Source organism: Phyllobates terribilis, unplaced genomic scaffold, assembly GCF_046119375.1.
Source record: "Phyllobates terribilis strain yellow unplaced genomic scaffold, ASM4611937v1 Scaffold_2__4_contigs__length_985480577, whole genome shotgun sequence".
In the NCBI taxonomy this organism is placed as follows: Eukaryota; Metazoa; Chordata; class Amphibia; order Anura; family Dendrobatidae; genus Phyllobates; species Phyllobates terribilis.
In genome coordinates this window covers 86164583-86182817 of record NW_027362762.1, presented here as the reverse complement: position 1 = coordinate 86182817, position 18235 = coordinate 86164583, and the positions used below count along the sequence as shown (strand labels likewise).

The 18235-nt window shown below is 53.5% G+C and overlaps 1 protein-coding gene across 1 annotated transcript in view; it reads left to right on the top strand.

Annotated features, from left to right (window-relative positions):
• Positions 1-18235, top strand: part of HEPHL1 (hephaestin like 1) — a 129346-nt gene that overhangs the window by 42815 nt on the left and 68296 nt on the right. Inside the window, exon 4 of the mRNA XM_073662181.1 lies at positions 17121-17297. Coding sequence (XP_073518282.1) covers positions 17121-17297 — 177 coding nt within the window. The remainder of the gene's footprint in view (positions 1-17120; positions 17298-18235) is intronic.

The following is an 18235-nucleotide window of genomic DNA, read 5'->3' as shown; positions in this document are numbered from 1 at the left end:
CCATTTTCAGGCACGTGACATTTTTTGATCGCTTTCTATTCCTATTTTTGGGAGATAGAATAAACAAAAACCAACAATTCAGGAATTGTGTTTTTTTACATTTTTGTATTCTGTTCCGCGTGTAGTAAATTTGATCAGGTAGCTTTATTCTTCGGGTCAGTACGTTTACAGCGGTACCACATTTATATAGTTTTTCTATGTTTTGGCGCTTTTACACAGTAAAAGCTATTTTATAGAAAAAATTATTTTTTTGCATTGCTTTATTCTGAGAGCTCTAACTTTTTGATTTTTCGGATGATGGAGCTGTATGGCAGCTTGTTTTTTGCGGGATGAGATGACGTTTTCAGCGGTACCATTTTTATTTATATTCGTCTTTTTGATCGCGTGTTATTACATTTTTTGTTTGGCTAGGTCAGGTCGTTACGGACGCGGCTATACCAAATATGTGTACTATTATTGTTTGTTTTGTTTTTTTTCATAATAATATTTATTGATGGGTACATTATATTTTTATTTTTAGTGGATTATTTTTTTTACTTATTTTTTTAATATTTTTACAATTTTTTTTATTTATTTTTTTTCACTTTCAGACAGTTTTTTTACTTTTTTACTTTGTCCCACTATGGGACTTTCACTTTTTTTATTCTGATCGCCTGCATGGCACAGGAATGCAGCACCATCCCTGTGCCATGCAGGCTGTCAGCACTGGACAGGGAGAATATAGTTTGGAGATGCACTGCGCATGTCCAAACAATCTTCCTGCTGTCTGGTGACCCGGATGTTGTCATGACGACATCGGGTCGTCATGGCAATGTAGCACCCTGAGGATTCGGCTGCCACAGGGGTATTGCACCTCAACCCATAGGTGTGATACTCCACTCCCGGGTAAGGATGGAGCGTGGAACTGAGCTAGTAGGCTGCATGCACCACACACATCCCATTTCCGGGGAACAGACCGATGGCACTCCCACTAGAGAAATGTGCAGGTACGACAGTGTCTGTTCCTGGCTGGAGTGGGAGGGGGGTGGAACATCCCAGTAGTGTAGGGGCAGATAGGGGGAGCAGCCTGGGCAAAGTTAGGAGCTCATTGGGTGCTGGTCACCTGAGCTCACACATAGAGGGAGTATATAAGGTGGGAACCATCTTAGATCAGGGTCAGTCTGTGAGACGTCAGTCAGTCAGTTGTCAGTCTGTGAGACGTCAGTCTGTCAGAGTGTAACCTGAGAAGCAGAGCAGAGGAGAAGAGAGAGAGACCCAGAGGCGCAGAGGGGACCCCAAGAGCCCATAAGAGAGCTAATAGGGTGAAGGGTCGGCAACAGGGTACCGGATCCCAAGCTGGCAGAGGCTGCAGCACACCTTAGCCAGGAACCGGAGGTCGTGGGCAGGATCTGCCACGATCACCCACTAAATCCACCCGGAAGGCAGACCAAGAATAGGGTCAGGGAGCCCAGAGGAGGCTTGACCAACAAGAGGCCCGAGGGAGCCGGACTTAGGTGGATCCCTGGTGGGAACGGCCAGAAGAAGGGAGAGACAGAAAGGAGCTCAGGACCACACTCCGGAGTTGCCTGGGAGTTGACCGAGTCCAGGACCTGGTGGACGCAGCACGGCTTGGGTGGTCACTGATGTACACAGTGACCCGAGCAACACCAGTAAGTAAAACCCTGGAACTGCATTTTATGCCTCTGAGTCTCCTTGCTGCACCTTCACAACCACCATCCTCCACGGCTGACCCCCTGAGGCTATACCCCTCCCGTTGGGGGTTATACTACCTAAGCTGCACACATATCACCAGCCTCAGTGGACCCTGCTGCAGCGGCGGCCGTATTGACCGCAAATCAATGGGTGGCGTAGTCGACATAAAAGAACATCTAGTAACATCTATAAGGACTGCCACACACTGAGTTTGACACCCTGGGCACGGACCGGGTCACAGCCACTCGGAGACTACAACCCCCATCTGATCCGGCTCCGGGTATCCCCCAAACAACACTGGCCCAGGGGGCGCGTCAACTTTGGCGTAGCCGGCAGGACTACGTGCCCGCAACAACCGGGTACTGCGTGCCTGAAGAAAAGTTCACTGTTACCTCAAAAAGAAGTCTCCTGCCGGTTCCGGAGGGTCCCCGCCAACGGACCCCATCACAGGTCGTTTCCCGCCGGTTGTCCGCCATTTGCAGCTTTTTCCCGCCATCCATGGAGTTTCCCGCCACTGGGAGACGATTCCCGCCATTTCCGAAGATTTCCCGCCTTGGAAGAGCGGACGCCATTATGGGCGTGCCAGAGGGTGGCAAGAGGCCACCTCCCATCGTGGGCCAGGTCGAAGAATGGCGCCAAAAGCGGAAACCGCGCCCACCAACAGAGACTGTGATGCTGGAAGTGTCCATCAGCGTAAGAGAACTGCCCCTGGAACTGACAATCACAAAGTTGCCCCGGGACCACCCTCAATGTGGGCGGAGACAGAACAAGAGAACGAAGATGGGTGCAGCCTGGAGGAGTCTGGAGAGAGCGCACCCGGAGACGAGACGTCTGGAAGAGAGTCCAGAGAGAGCCTACCCGGAGATGGAGGGAGAGTCAGGCAGCACCGACCCAGTGGTCAGGAGCCTGTTGCAGGTCGCCACTTCAGAAGGCCTGCTGGAGATCCTAGCACAGCTCCCCCGAGACCGGGAGTGTGCACAGACCGCGTTGGAGGGCCTCGCACGGAGGATGGCCCGGGTGCAGCGGGAGACGTTGGCGGAGTGGAGCCGAGAGATGGCCCAGCAGACCGAAACCCGACAGCGGAGCACGCCACCCGAGACGAGGAGACAGACCGCCTCTGAGGATGGCGCAGGAGGAATGAAGGCAGGAGACGGCACCGAGAAGGGAGCTGAACGGACGGAGGCAGGTAAAGGGGACGTCTCTACCCCGAGCCGGGAAACCGCGTGCCCGCCCCAGCTCCCCGTCGCAGAGCCCGAAGCTCCCCCTGCCGTGCCCGCCGCTGCATCGTCACCGCCACCGACTAGGCCTCAACCGGAAACCGCGGCCGCGACCCCTGTGACGTCACACGCCTCGACCTCGAGCGTGGCCAAGCAGGAAATACCACCGGCCTGGTCGCAAGGCCTAGTACCTCCGGGCGCCGCAATACCAACAGCGCCCCCTACCTCCGCGGAGCCACCGGCCTGGCCGCAGGGCCGAGCAACCACGGGCGCCGCCGTTCTCACGGTGCCCTTTGCCCTTAGGGTGCCCCAAGCCTGGTCGCAAGGCCTGGTCGACCCGGGCGCCACTACCATCAACGCACCCTCAACATCTAGAGTGCCGCACCTGGGTGAAAATCTATTTGCCCAGCATACGTGCCCGGATGGGCAGCCCTTCATATGGCCACCGGAGTTTCACCATCCCCGACTCCGGAAAGAGAGACCCCTAGATGAACCCCTGATTCCGGTTCCGAAGCCCGCAAGGAGGACCTCGCCCCCGCTGGAGGAGGCACAGTTCGAGTGGGACCCCACTGGAGAAGACCTCATGGGGTTCACTCAGGAGACTCGGGCGGCCGCAGCGGAGCGTGCAGAGTGCTGCCGGCAGCAGCTCGAGGTCTTCGAGAGGGAGCGGAGAGAGAGGCGGGTCCGGGAACAGCAAGCGCAGATAAGGAGCGCGGAGCAGAAGAGCCGGACCAGGAGGAATCCCCGTGCAGCACATGGTCCCCCCTCCACCGGGACTGTGATAAAATTCAATATGCAGCACGGATGGGGCTTTATCAGAGACCATCAGACCCCCGGCGACGTCTTTGTAACCCGCAGAGACGTAGAAAGCCATCTGCCGGAGGGACACAGAGGTCGTGACCTGTACGTAGGGGACGAGGTCACCTTCACCCGGCACAAGTGTGCCAAAGGACCCTACGCCCTCCATGTGCATCGCCTGACGGAGGAGGAGCTGCGGTGTGAGGAGGAGCAAGAGGACCCGGACGGGTCTGAAGAATCTAAAGAAGGAGCAGGAGGACGCCGTCGTTGAAGTACGGTAGAGAGAGACTGTACATAGTTACCCGTCAGGGTATAAGAACTGTTCTAGTTAAAATATAGTCCCCGTTGGGACCAGTCAATTGAACTGATGCCCGTGTGTCCCTAGTTCCCAATACCTGGCCGAGGACTGAGAGCGGCCATATTTCCTTTGTATATAGTTGCGCTTCCTAAAGCGCCCCCTACCGGCTTTATAGGGAACTGTTTTATTCCAAGAGAGACTGTCGCACTTTACCCGGTCACAAGTTGCACAGTGACCGGAGGAACCAGAAACAAGAATGTTATTTATATGAAAAGTTTATTGCTGATATATCTATATGATGTTTTCTATGTTTATGTTTATGAAAAAAATTGTATGTTTTGGATGTTTATACTTTACAGCCCGAGGACGTGCTGTGATTTACCAGGGGGGAATGTAGCACCCTGAGGATTCGGCTGCCACAGGGGTATTGCACCTCAACCCAGAGGTGTGATACTCCACTCCCGGGTAAGGATGGAGCGTGGAACTGAGCTAGTAGGCTGCATGCACCACACACATCCCATTTCCGGGGAACAGACCGATGGCACTCCCACTAGAGAAATGTGCAGGTACGACAGTGTCTGTTCCTGGCTGGAGTGGGAGGGGGGTGGAACATCCCAGTAGTGTAGGGGCAGATAGGGGGAGCAGCCTGGGCAAAGTTAGGAGCTCATTGGGTGCTGGTCACCTGAGCTCACACATAGAGGGAGTATATAAGGTGGGAACCATCTTAGATCAGGGTCAGTCTGTGAGACGTCAGTCAGTCAGTTGTCAGTCTGTGAGACGTCAGTCTGTCAGAGTGTAACCTGAGAAGCAGAGCAGAGGAGAAGAGAGAGAGACCCAGAGGCGCAGAGGGGACCCCAAGAGCCCATAAGAGAGCTAATAGGGTGAAGGGTCGGCAACAGGGTACCGAATCCCAAGCTGGCAGAGGCTACAGCACACCTTAGCCAGGAAACGGAGGTCGTGGGCAGGATCTGCCACGATCACCCACTAAATCCACCCGGAAGGCAGACCAAGAATAGGGTCAGGGAGCCCAGAGGAGGCTTGACCAACAAGAGGCCCGAGGGAGCCGGACTTAGGTGGATCCCTGGTGGGAACGGCCAGAAGAAGGGAGAGACAGAAAGGAGCTCAGGACCACACTCCGGAGTTGCCTGGGAGTTGACCGAGTCCAGGACCTGGTGGACGCAGCACGGCTTGGGTGGTCACTGATGTACACAGTGACCCGAGCAACACCAGTAAGTAAAACCCTGGAACTGCATTTTATGCCTCTGAGTCTCCTTGCTGCACCTTCACAACCACCATCCTCCACGGCTGACCCCCTGAGGCTATACCCCTCCCGTTGGGGGTTATACTACCTAAGCTGCACACATATCACCAGCCTCAGTGGACCCTGCTGCAGCGGCGGCCGTATTGACCGCAAATCAATGGGTGGCGTAGTCGACATAAAAGAACATCTAGTAACATCTATAAGGACTGCCACACACTGAGTTTGACACCCTGGGCACGGACCGGGTCACAGCCACTCGGAGACTACAACCCCCATCTGATCCGGCTCCGGGTATCCCCCAAACAACACTGGCCCAGGGGGCGCGTCAACTTTGGCGTAGCCGGCAGGACTACGTGCCCGCAACAACCGGGTACTGCGTGCCTGAAGAAAAGTTCACTGTTACCTCAAAAAGAAGTCTCCTGCCGGTTCCGGAGGGTCCCCGCCAACGGACCCCATCACAGGTCGTTTCCCGCCGGTTGTCCGCCATTTGCAGCTTTTTCCCGCCATCCATGGAGTTTCCCGCCACTGGGAGACGATTCCCGCCATTTCCGAAGATTTCCCGCCTTGGAAGAGCGGACGCCATTATGGGCGTGCCAGAGGGTGGCAAGAGGCCACCTCCCATCGTGGGCCAGGTCGAAGAATGGCGCCAAAAGCGGAAACCGCGCCCACCAACAGAGACTGTGATGCTGGAAGTGTCCATCAGCGTAAGAGAACTGCCCCTGGAACTGACAATCACAAAGTTGCCCCGGGACCACCCTCAATGTGGGCGGAGACAGAACAAGAGAACGAAGATGGGTGCAGCCTGGAGGAGTCTGGAGAGAGCGCACCCGGAGACGAGACGTCTGGAAGAGAGTCCAGAGAGAGCCTACCCGGAGATGGAGGGAGAGTCAGGCAGCACCGACCCAGTGGTCAGGAGCCTGTTGCAGGTCGCCACTTCAGAAGGCCTGCTGGAGATCCTAGCACAGCTCCCCCGAGACCGGGAGTGTGCACAGACCGCGTTGGAGGGCCTCGCACGGAGGATGGCCCGGGTGCAGCGGGAGACGTTGGCGGAGTGGAGCCGAGAGATGGCCCAGCAGACCGAAACCCGACAGCGGAGCACGCCACCCGAGACGAGGAGACAGACCGCCTCTGAGGATGGCGCAGGAGGAATGAAGGCAGGAGACGGCGCCGAGAAGGGAGCTGAACGGACGGAGGCAGGTAAAGGGGACGTCTCTACCCCGAGCCGGGAAACCGCGTGCCCGCCCCAGCTCCCCGTCGCAGAGCCCGAAGCTCCCCCTGCCGTGCCCGCCGCTGCATCGTCACCGCCACCGACTAGGCCTCAACCGGAAACCGCGGCCGCGACCCCTGTGACGTCACACGCCTCGACCTCGAGCGTGGCCAAGCAGGAAATACCACCGGCCTGGTCGCAAGGCCTAGTACCTCCGGGCGCCGCAATACCAACAGCACCCCCTACCTCCGCGGAGCCACCGGCCTGGCCGCAGGGCCGAGTAACCACGGGCGCCGCCGTTCTCACGGTGCCCTTTGCCCTTAGGGTGCCCCAAGCCTGGTCGCAAGGCCTGGTCGACCCGGGCGCCACTACCATCAACGCGCCCTCAATATCTAGAGTGCCGCACCTGGGTGAAAATCTATTTGCCCAGCATACGTGCCCGGATGGGCAGCCCTTCATATGGCCACCGGAGTTTCACCATCCCCGACTCCGGAAAGAGAGACCCCTAGATGAACCCCTGATTCCGGTTCCGAAGCCCGCAAGGAGGACCTCGCCCCCGCTGGAGGAGGCACAGTTCGAGTGGGACCCCACCGGAGAAGACCTCATGGGGTTCACTCAGGAGACTCGGGCGGCCGCAGCGGAGCGTGCAGAGTGCTGCCGGCAGCAGCTCGAGGTCTTCGAGAGGGAGCGGAGAGAGAGGCGGGTCCGGGAACAGCAAGCGCAGATAAGGAGCGCGGAGCAGAAGAGCCGGACCAGGAGGAATCCCCGTGCAGCACATGGTCCCCCCTCCACCGGGACTGTGATAAAATTCAATATGCAGCACGGATGGGGCTTTATCAGAGACCATCAGACCCCCGGCGACGTCTTTGTAACCCGCAGAGACGTAGAAAGCCATCTGCCGGAGGGACACAGAGGTCGTGACCTGTACGTAGGGGACGAGGTCACCTTCACCCGGCACAAGTGTGCCAAAGGACCCTACGCCCTCCATGTGCATCGCCTGACGGAGGAGGAGCTGCGGTGTGAGGAGGAGCAAGAGGACGCGGACGGGTCTGAAGAATCTAAAGAAGGAGCAGGAGGACGCCGTCGTTGAAGTACGGTAGAGAGAGACTGTACATAGTTACCCGTCAGGGTATAAGAACTGTTCTAGTTAAAATATAGTCCCCGTTGGGACCAGTCAATTGAACTGATGCCCGTGTGTCCCTAGTTCCCAATACCTGGCCGAGGACTGAGAGCGGCCATATTTCCTTTGTATATAGTTGCGCTTCCTAAAGCGCCCCCTACCGGCTTTATAGGAAACTGTTTTATTCCAAGAGAGACTGTCGCACTTTACCCGGTCACAAGTTGCACAGTGACCGGAGGAACCAGAAACAAGAATGTTATTTATATGAAAAGTTTATTGCTGATATATCTATATGATGTTTTCTATGTTTATGTTTATGAAAAAAATTGTATGTTTTGGATGTTTATACTTTACAGCCCGAGGACGTGCTGTGATTTACCAGGGGGGAATGTAGCACCCTGAGGATTCGACTGCCACAGGGGTATTGCACCTCAACCCAGAGGTGTGATACTCCACTCCCGGGTAAGGATGGAGCGTGGAACTGAGCTAGTAGGCTGCATGCACCACACACATCCCATTTCCGGGGAACAGACCGATGGCACTCCCACTAGAGAAATGTGCAGGTACGACAGTGTCTGTTCCTGGCTGGAGTGGGAGGGGGGTGGAACATCCCAGTAGTGTAGGGGCAGATAGGGGGAGCAGCCTGGGCAAAGTTAGGAGCTCATTGGGTGCTGGTCACCTGAGCTCACACATAGAGGGAGTATATAAGGTGGGAACCATCTTAGATCAGGGTCAGTCTGTGAGACGTCAGTCAGTCAGTTGTCAGTCTGTGAGACGTCAGTCTGTCAGAGTGTAACCTGAGAAGCAGAGCAGAGGAGAAGAGAGAGAGACCCAGAGGCGCAGAGGGGACCCCAAGAGCCCATAAGAGAGCTAATAGGGTGAAGGGTCGGCAACAGGGTACCGGATCCCAAGCTGGCAGAGGCTACAGCACACCTTAGCCAGGAACCGGAGGTCGTGGGCAGGATCTGCCACGATCACCCACTAAATCCACCCGGAAGGCAGACCAAGAATAGGGTCAGGGAGCCCAGAGGAGGCTTGACCAACAAGAGGCCCGAGGGAGCCGGACTTAGGTGGATCCCTGGTGGGAACGGCCAGAAGAAGGGAGAGACAGAAAGGAGCTCAGGACCACACTCCGGAGTTGCCTGGGAGTTGACCGAGTCCAGGACCTGGTGGACGCAGCACGGCTTGGGTGGTCACTGATGTACACAGTGACCCGAGCAACACCAGTAAGTAAAACCCTGGAACTGCATTTTATGCCTCTGAGTCTCCTTGCTGCACCTTCACAACCACCATCCTCCACGGCTGACCCCCTGAGGCTATACCCCTCCCGTTGGGGGTTATACTACCTAAGCTGCACACATATCACCAGCCTCAGTGGACCCTGCTGCAGCGGCGGCCGTATTGACCGCAAATCAACGGGTGGCGTAGTCGACATAAAAGAACATCTAGTAACATCTATAAGGACTGCCACACACTGAGTTTGACACCCTGGGCACGGACCAGGTCACAGCCACTCGGAGACTACAACCCCCATCTGATCCGGCTCCGGGTATCCCCCAAACAACACTGGCCCAGGGGGCGCGTCAGCAACACCCGGGAAGCCGCGGCAGACAGCGCTGGACGCCGGAAGAGGAGGTGAGTATCGGCGCTCACCTCCCCTTGCCTCCGCAATGCTGCGATCGACTTCGATCGCAGCATTGCAGGGGTTAATGTGCTGGGAGCGGTGCAGGACCGCTCCCTGCACATAGTATCGGGTGTCAGCTGTGACAATCAGCTGACACCCGGCGGCGATCGCGCCCGCACAGCCTGTGTGCGCGTGTGATAGCCAAGACGTACTAATACGGGTCAGGCTCTTAAAGCCCAGGGCACAGACACGTATTAGTACGTCATGGGCTTTAAAGGGGTTAAAGGAGTTGTCTGGTGATCGGTGGGGTTACAACAACTGGGACAGCGCCGATTGGCAGAATGGGGAACTTTTATAGAATGGAGCGGCAGTGCGCATGCTCGACCAGAGGCTCCATTCATTCCTTATGGAGCTGCCATGTGCTGCGACAGTATCATAGAAAATGAATGGAGTGGCAGTCAGGCGTCAGGCGTCCAGGGGACTCCTTAGGACGGCAAGCGCGGCCTAAGCACAGTGCCCGGGAAGCTGCGCGAGCCGGCAGCAGCAGGAGAGTCGGAACACGCCGGGCCAGAAGCGCGGCGGTAAGGGGGACGGTGTCTCTACCTGTCAGGGGGCAGAGATGCCGATGCTAGAGTACCCCCCCCCTTACGCCCCCTCTTTTTTAGGCCTGAAAAAAAAAATTTAAGAAGATGCGGGGCGTGGATGTTCTCCCTGGGTTCCCAAGTTCTCTCCTCTGGGCCAAACCCCTTCCAATCCACCAGAAAAAAGGTTTTTCCTCTTACCCTCTTGGTGGCCAGAATGTTCTCTACCTCATAGACGTCCTCAGCGGAGACCGGAGCTGGGGAGGTACCTGGATCGTCGGAAAAAGAATTAAGAACAACCGGTTTGAGGAGAGATACGTGGAAGGAGTTGGGAATCCGTAAGGTGGCCAGGAGTTTTAACTTGTAGGCCACTGGATTGATTTGCTTTAGGACTTCAAATGGACCGATGAACCATGGACCCAACTTATAGGAGGGTATTTTGAGACGAACATGTTTGGAGGAGAGCCAAACCTTGTCTCCCGGATAGAATTGGGGTGGGTTCAGATGTCTCTAGTCGGCATGTCTCTTAATCCGCTCGGAGGATTGAAGAAGTGCGGATCTAGTGTCCTCCCAAATGGTGAAAAATTCGCTGACCAGAGACTCCGCGGTAGGATTGTCCACTGAAGCGGAGAAGGGAAACGGAATCCGGGGGTGTTGACTCATGATTGTTATAGGAGAACTCAGCCCATGGTAGGAGCTCTACCGAATCGGTATGGTGAGCATTGACGAAGTGCCGGAGGAAGCTGGTAAGGATCTGGTTGATACGTTCCACTTGGCCATTGGACTGAGGATGATAAGCAGAGGAGAAATCCAGGGAGACATCCAGCAGCTTACACGTAGCTCTCCAGAAGCGCGAAGTGAACTGGACCCCTCGATCAGACACAATGTGGAGGGGTAGGCCGTGGAGACGAAAGATGTAATGGATGAAGTCCTTAGCTAGCACAGATGCAGACAGGAGACCAGGCAGAGGGATAAAGTGGGCCATTTTAGAAAAGCGGTCAGCGACCACCCTAATGACAGTACAACCGGCAGAAACAGGGAGATCAATAATAAAGTCCATAGCAATGTGTTGCCACGGGGCAGCAGGTATGGGAAGAGGCAGGATACGGCCGGCTGGAAGATGTCTGGGAACCTTGTTGCGGGCACAGGATGAACAGGACGTGACGAAGTCTACAACATCCTTGCGCAGGGAAGGCCACCAGTAATGCCGGGTAATGAGCAGGAAGGTCTTCCTCTGGCCAGCATGGCCGGCTAGTTTAGATGAATGACCCCAGTGAAGAACCTTCTTACGATCTGGAACCGCTACAAACGTCTTACCGGGTGGGAGACTAGACAGGTCCAAGGGAGCCACATTCATCACTTTGGAGGGATCGATGATATGCATAGGCTCCTCCTCTTGATCGGAAGACAGGAAGGATCAGGACAAAGCGTCGGCTTTAACGTTCTTGTCCACAGGGCGGTAATGTAGGGTAAAGTTGAAACGGGCGAAGAAAAAAGACCACCGGGCCTGACGCTTATTGAGTCTTTGGGCATTTTGTAGATATGCCAGGTTTTTGCGGTCAGTGTAGATGACCACCGGGTGCAGAGCCCCCTCTAGCAGGTAACGCCACTCCTCCAGCGCCAATTTCATGGCTAGCAGTTCTCGGTCTCCTATGGAGTAGTTGCACTCGGATGAGGAGAAGAGCTTGGAGAAGAAGCCGCAGGTTACCATTCTCCCGGACGGAGATTTCTGGGAAAGCATCAACCTCTAGAAAGAACTGTTTGTTGCAATCCGGACGGTGCAGCACCGAGGCAGAAGAGAAGGCTTGTTTTAAGGAGAGGAAGGCCTCCTCCGCTTCGGACGTCCATTCCTTAGGATTTGCTCCCTTACGGGTGAGCGCAGAGATGGGTGCAGTCCGGGAAGAGAAATGTGGGATGAAGAGGCGGTAATAGTTAGCAAAGCCCAGGAATCGCTGAATCGCCTTCAACCCCTCCGGTCGGGGCCACTTTAAGACGGCAGAGACCTTCTCGGGGTCCATCCGTAGACCAGTCTTAGAGATAATATAGCCCAGGAATGGAAGAGAGGTCCGCTCGAAGAGGCATTTCTCAAATTTTGCGTATAGGTGATTCTGCCTGAGCCTAAGCAGGACCTGACGAACATCCCTCCGGTGTGTGGGTAGATCCGGAGAGAAGACCAAGATGTCGTCCAGGTACACCACCACGCATGAATATAAGAGGTCACGGAAGATGTCATTAACTAGTTCTTGGAAGACGGCTGGAGCATTACAGAGGCCGAAGGGCATCACACGGTATTCATAGTGGCCGTCCCGGGTATTGAATGCCGTCTTCCACTCGTCTCCTTGGCGGATCGGGACCAAGTTATACGCCCCACGAAGATCGAGCTTGGTGAAGATCTTCGCGCCTTTAAGGCGGTCGAACAGATCTGAGATGAGCGGCAGGGGGTATTTGTTTTTGATAGTAATCTGGTTGAGTCCCCTATAATCGATACAGGGGCGTAGTGAACCGTCTTTCTTTTTTACGAAGAAGAATCCTGCTTCAGCCGGGAGGTAGATTTCTGGATGAATCCCCTAGCCAGATTTTCTTCGATATACTCAGACATGGCCTGGGTTTCGGCCAGCGACAAGGGGTAGATACGCCCACGGGGTGGAGAGGCAGCGGGTACCAGGTCAATAGGGCAATCATATGGCCTATGAGGTGGCAGTGTCTCTGCTTCCTTCTTGTCGAAGACATCTGCATAGGACCAGTAAGGTGCCGGTAGACCAGGTAAATTAGCCGGAGTAGACGGAGGTCGAGCCGGGCGAACCGGAACCAGGCAGGTCTCAAGGCAATCCTGCCCCCAACGGAGCACCTCACCGGATCACCAATTCAGAACGGGTTCATGTCTCTGTAGCCAGGGTAGACCTAGCAAAAGGGAGTGAGAGAGTCCGGATAGCACATGGAAGGAGATCCTCTCCGAGTGCAGCATTCCCGCCTGAAGGGTTACAGTCTCTGTGACGAGCAAGATGGTCACCGGAAGGAGCCTTCCATTCACGGAAGCGACTGCCAATGGTTCAGCCAGAGATTTGGTGGGAATCTGATACTTCTCTACAAGGGACTGAGAAATGAGATTCCGAGCAGCTCCAGAATCCAGGTGGGCGGCTTCAAAGAAGCGGGTCTCTCCACAGAAAATAGAAACGGATAGAGTCAAGGACGGAGAGGATTTACTCTTGGCTAGGACGATCTCTCCAAGCGGTCCTAGACACTGGAGTTTCCCGGCTTCACCGGACAGGAACGGATCAGATGCTCCTTACTACCACAGTAGAAACAGCTCCCCTCGGCTCGGCGTGTTTCTTGGCGAGACTTGACCATCTTGGTCTGGTCGATCTGCATGGGTTCGGGCGAGCGTGCCCGGGGAGTTGCTGGTTGGGAGGCAGGTTTCTGGAAAACAGGAGCAAGACGAGGAAATCTTCTCTCCTGGGTAGTCTCCTTAGCTCGTTCCAGGAAACGGATGTCAATCCGGGTAGCTAGTGACACCAGGTCATCCAGGGTGGTAGGAATGTCCCAGCCGGCTAGCTCGTCCTTGATCCGTCCGGAAGACCCTCCCAGAAGGTGGACACCAGGGCCTCGTTGTTCCAGGCAAGCTCAGATGCGAGGGTACGGAACTGTATGGCATACTGGCCCACGGTGAGACTCCCTTGGCTGAGACGGAGCAATGAGGAGGCAGTAGAAGTCCTTCGTCCGGGCTCATTGAAGATCTTCCGGAAGGCAGTAAGGAAAGCCGGAAGATCGGACACCAGGGGACCCCCTCTCTCCCATAGAGGGTTTAGCCATGCCAATGCTTCCCCAGTGAGGTGAGACATGATCAACGCCACCTTGGCCCGGTCGGAGGGAAACTGATGTGCCAGTAGTCCAAAGTGCAGCGTGCACTGGTTCAGAAAACCCCGACATAAGATGGGGTCACCCCCAAAATGAGGAGGCGCAGAGAGCCGGGGTCCAGAGCTGGATGCCGTGGCACTGGTAGGCTGAAGCGCCGCCGGAGCAGGTTCCGCTCGGCTTGAGGCGGACACAGGTGGGACGGACAGCGTGTCCAGGCGAGAGTTGACAGACCGCATGTAGGTCAGGATGGTTTCCTGTTGGGATCTCTGACGAGAAACCTCCTGGTACAGGTCAGCAAGCGAAGGAGCCTGGGGGCCACGGGGTTCCATGGCCTGTGCAAACTGTTACGGATCCGGGTGGTGGAACCTCTGTGCTGCGGTGCAAGGAGGGACCAGAGGGGCGTAACTAGGTATCAACTCGGACTGACCAAGATCGCACGGCGGCTCAATCGACTCCGTGAACCAGGGAAGGACCGAGCTGAGGGACCAGGTGCTACTCTGGATCAGTCCTTGTATGAGAGCAGGTGACTCCCACGGGTCAGAAGGCTGGGACTGACCGATACAGCAGATGAGCACGGCAGGCAGGCTGACGGGTGATCCGGGTAGATAGACTGGCAGACACCATGGGTAACTGGTAGGAGCCTCCTGGTAGGCTGGCTGGTAGGCACGGCAGGTAACTGGTACATTCTCTAAGTAGGCAGGCAAGCCTGGCCCATAGACAGACTGGCGGGTTTGTACCGTAGGCAGACCGTCGGGCTGGAGAGTGTACTTGGCTGGCGGAGACAGGTAGCAGGTAAAGGCTCCGGATAAGCGGACTGGCCAAGCCCATAGACAGACTGGCGGGCTGGGCTGTAAGCAGACTGTCGGGCTGGACTGGTAGTCAGGCTGGCGGACTGGACTGGTAGTCAGGCTGGCGGAATGGACTGGTAGTCAGGCTGGCGGACTGGACTGGTAGTCAGACTAGCAGCGGGACCTGCGGGCTGAAGCAGAGTTAGTGCACTGAGCTACAACCTTGCACGGGCACCTCCATTTTGGAGGAGGTGCCTTTTATATGAGAAGTCCTCCGGCCATTGGCGGGGACTCCTTAGGACGGCGCACGTGGCCCCTTTAAGAGGGAGGGAGCGCGCGCGTGCCCTAAGCACAGTGCCCGGGAAGCTGCACGCGCCGGCAGCAGCAGCAGCAGGAGAGCCGGAAGACGCCGGGCCAGGAGTGCGACGGTAAGGGGGACGGCATCTCTGCCTGTCAGGTGGCAAAGACGCCGATGCTACAGTTACCCATCGGGGATAAAAATTCCCCGATCTGACCATTGGTGCTGGTGCCAGCAGTGAGACACCTACCGATCCTGCGTATAGCTGATAACTTGTTTTCACTGGACAATCCCTTTTAATTTAAAAAATATGTTAAGTTTCTACCCAAAACACATTAGGTTTTAGGTGGCTTGAGGGGGTACATGTCCTTTAACCAATCACATGGTTAGCAGAGAAGCACATTTTTCATCTGATTGGATAGAGGGGTGCACATCCGATGCCCCTTTTTGTGGCAGAAGCCTATGGATGCTTCTTCTAAAATAACAAAACACATCAATAACTCAAACTTTCTAATAAGTTAGAGATAGTAGAAATACCCCTTTAAATTATGTCTTCAGGGTCCAGAAAGGTCTACATGTGGTTAGTGTTGCTTATTCTTTTGTTCACAATGTACTGAAGAAACCTATGAAGGAATAAAGTCACAATTTTTAGTGCAATTTTTCAAAAAATATATGAGCCCCCTATATGACTCAGTATTGGGCACATTGCCCAGAGCGGGTCTCTATGGAACAGTGTTATGCATGAACTGCTATTCACCTTAAGAAACCAGATGTAGATTAGAAGGACTAGGGGACAGATAATCATATCATGTCCTATCTCATGTTCTACATTTAACCCTTCAATGGCTTTACGTAATCCTTATGACTTCTTCACTTTCACTGTCACGTAGCTGAAGGAGACTCTAAGGGCTCATTCACACAAGCATACATATCGGACGAGTGCTATGCGATGTTTTATCAGATAGCCTTTGAACGAATGTTATTTTATAGGGTAGTGCTGATCAGCGTTTTATTTCTCTTGACGATTCGAAAAAAATCACAGCGCAAATTAGATCACATGCACCCATATAAGTCTATGGGTGCGTGGAAAAGATCGGACTGCACTCAGATGGCATCCAAGTGCAGTCCGATTTCCGTGAACTTACAAAATGGGGAAGATGGAAAAATTTTGTTCTTCATCTGAGAGATTCGGATCACACTGTGCTGACACTCGGATCAGAGTCTGATCCGAGTGTCATTTACATAATTTATCCAACTCTCTACGCTCATGTAGACGTCCAATGTTTCCAATGACTATAGATGAAGACAAATAAGAAGGGGATTAGCTTTTACCAAGAATGAAGAGCAACAACGAAAATAGCTTTTTGTGCTGGAGGACCCATATTTTTGTTAGCATAAATGGACAATTTTCTAAGAGTAATGCTTAAAGAGAGTTTCTCCTCTTAAATGTGTAAAAGTGCTGGTAAAATCAATCTACTTTGCAATTTAACTCTTAAATTTAAATTTCCCTCTGTTCTCAAGAAAGGGGGGATTTTTATTTCCATAGGGGTCTGTTCATTGCCTAGGTTACCAACCACCGCTGCAGTCTATCACAGCTGGTTAGTTCCTTAGCCAAAGAACACAGTGCTTGTAAACTCTTTGCTATACGGCTGGCAAGCGCTGCTTTGAACGTGGCTGGATCGCTTGCAGAATGGGAGGGCTCACAGTTCGGGCAAGTAGCGCAGCCATGCCGCTAGACCGAACTGTCAGTCATCAGGATAGCACCACTCTGGGGAAAGCAGAAAGTGCGCTCCAGTAGAAACAGCTTGTGACGACCCCTTTAACTTTGCCTTTTGTGGTGCTGCAGGAAAATGAAACACTTCCTACCACCTTTAGATGATAGCTGATTTCTGGTGAACCAAGTATTAGAACATCAAGCTTATATATAAAGCGGATAGCCAGGGACCATAGTATAGGGTGCAGGGACTACATGAAGCTAAGCCCACTACATATGCTGCAGGTTCCCTCTGCTGCAATGGCCTGGATTGGAAAAAACGCTGATCCCAGTCTAATAAAAGTTAGATAAAGCAGCATCTAAGCTGTTGGCCACCACCACCATGATGGAATCATGGAGGTGCTGATGGGTTGTTAAGGCCTCCAGCACTGCAATTACATATGCATGTATAACAAAAAGTTGTTCCTCTTGGAAGGCAGGGATGAAAAAGTTCAGGTGTCAAGGGGTGAGATAAGCGAGATGAGCACCTGGCTGATACATCTGATGCTGTCTTCGTAGACGTTAGGTTACCATCCAAAAACTGATGTATGTCCTTCACATGCTGAGGGATCCGTCTTCCTTCACAAATCAATAAACCTCATTGTATGTTGGTGTCGCCATTCTCCAGGGACGCTGGACAGTTCTTTGAACCGGGTGGATGTTGATAAAGACTTTGCGCTGATGTTCTATGTGATTGATGAGAATATCAGCTGGTACCTGGAGGAGAATATCCAGACGTTCTGCTCCGAGCCGGACACGGTAGAGGTAGATAATGAAGACTTCCAAGAAAGCAACAAGATGCACGGTGAGTGTCCCTAAATGTCACCATATGACATAACATAATTCTCCATAATTTCCTAATATTAGGCTTTTATCCCTTCTACATATCCATTAATGACCATGCACGGCTGCGGGTCTCACATTGCAACAGTGAGGTTTTCCGCAGCCTGATGGACTATTATTGTAAGTACTAACCAGAGCTTAGAGGGGTTTTTCCAGGACTAAAACCGTCAGGTTTGAGCAGGGGGGCTGAAATAACTCTGGAGCATCGCAGCATCTTCCCTGTTCATTATAGTCCCAGTCACTTGATCAGCGGAGGTTGGACCCTCATGAACATGTATTGGTGGGCTAGACTTTATTTTAGTCCTGGAAACCGCATACCACCTACTATTTTCTATATTAATCAACCTTTTATGCCGCCCTAGCATTCATGTTTAGCTTTCTCCTGCAGTGTGATCAGTGTAAATGTACATTGGGTGGCACAGTTTTGGAGAAGCATCAGGTGTCTCCTCCAGATTCTTCTCTAGTACACAACGAGTTATTACAGGTCAGGAAATAAATAAAGATAGCCACAATTATGTGTGGTTATGGCCATGATTAAAAAGCTTAAGGTAATGTTTTGGGAGAAATGTTACTCCACTTCAGTATAAAAGCTTATTACTCTCCTTTACACAAAATGACATTTAATTCTGTTATACATCCTTCGTACATTGTGCTCGGTAAACACTGTAAATCATAAATGTTCTAGAGACCCCCAATTTTTCTGTTTATACTAAAAATATGTGTGATTGCGCCTTAAGGGAATAATACAGAAGAGACAGTGCAGATTTATGCTTATTTCTTCCACTTAAGCCAGATAAAAGCCAGAACCAGAAACTCAATTTGCAGACACTGTGTTTCGGGGTACTGCCCCTCGTCAGTGCAAAGTGTGAGTTCTGGTTTGGCTGGGTGAGAGGCGCCAGA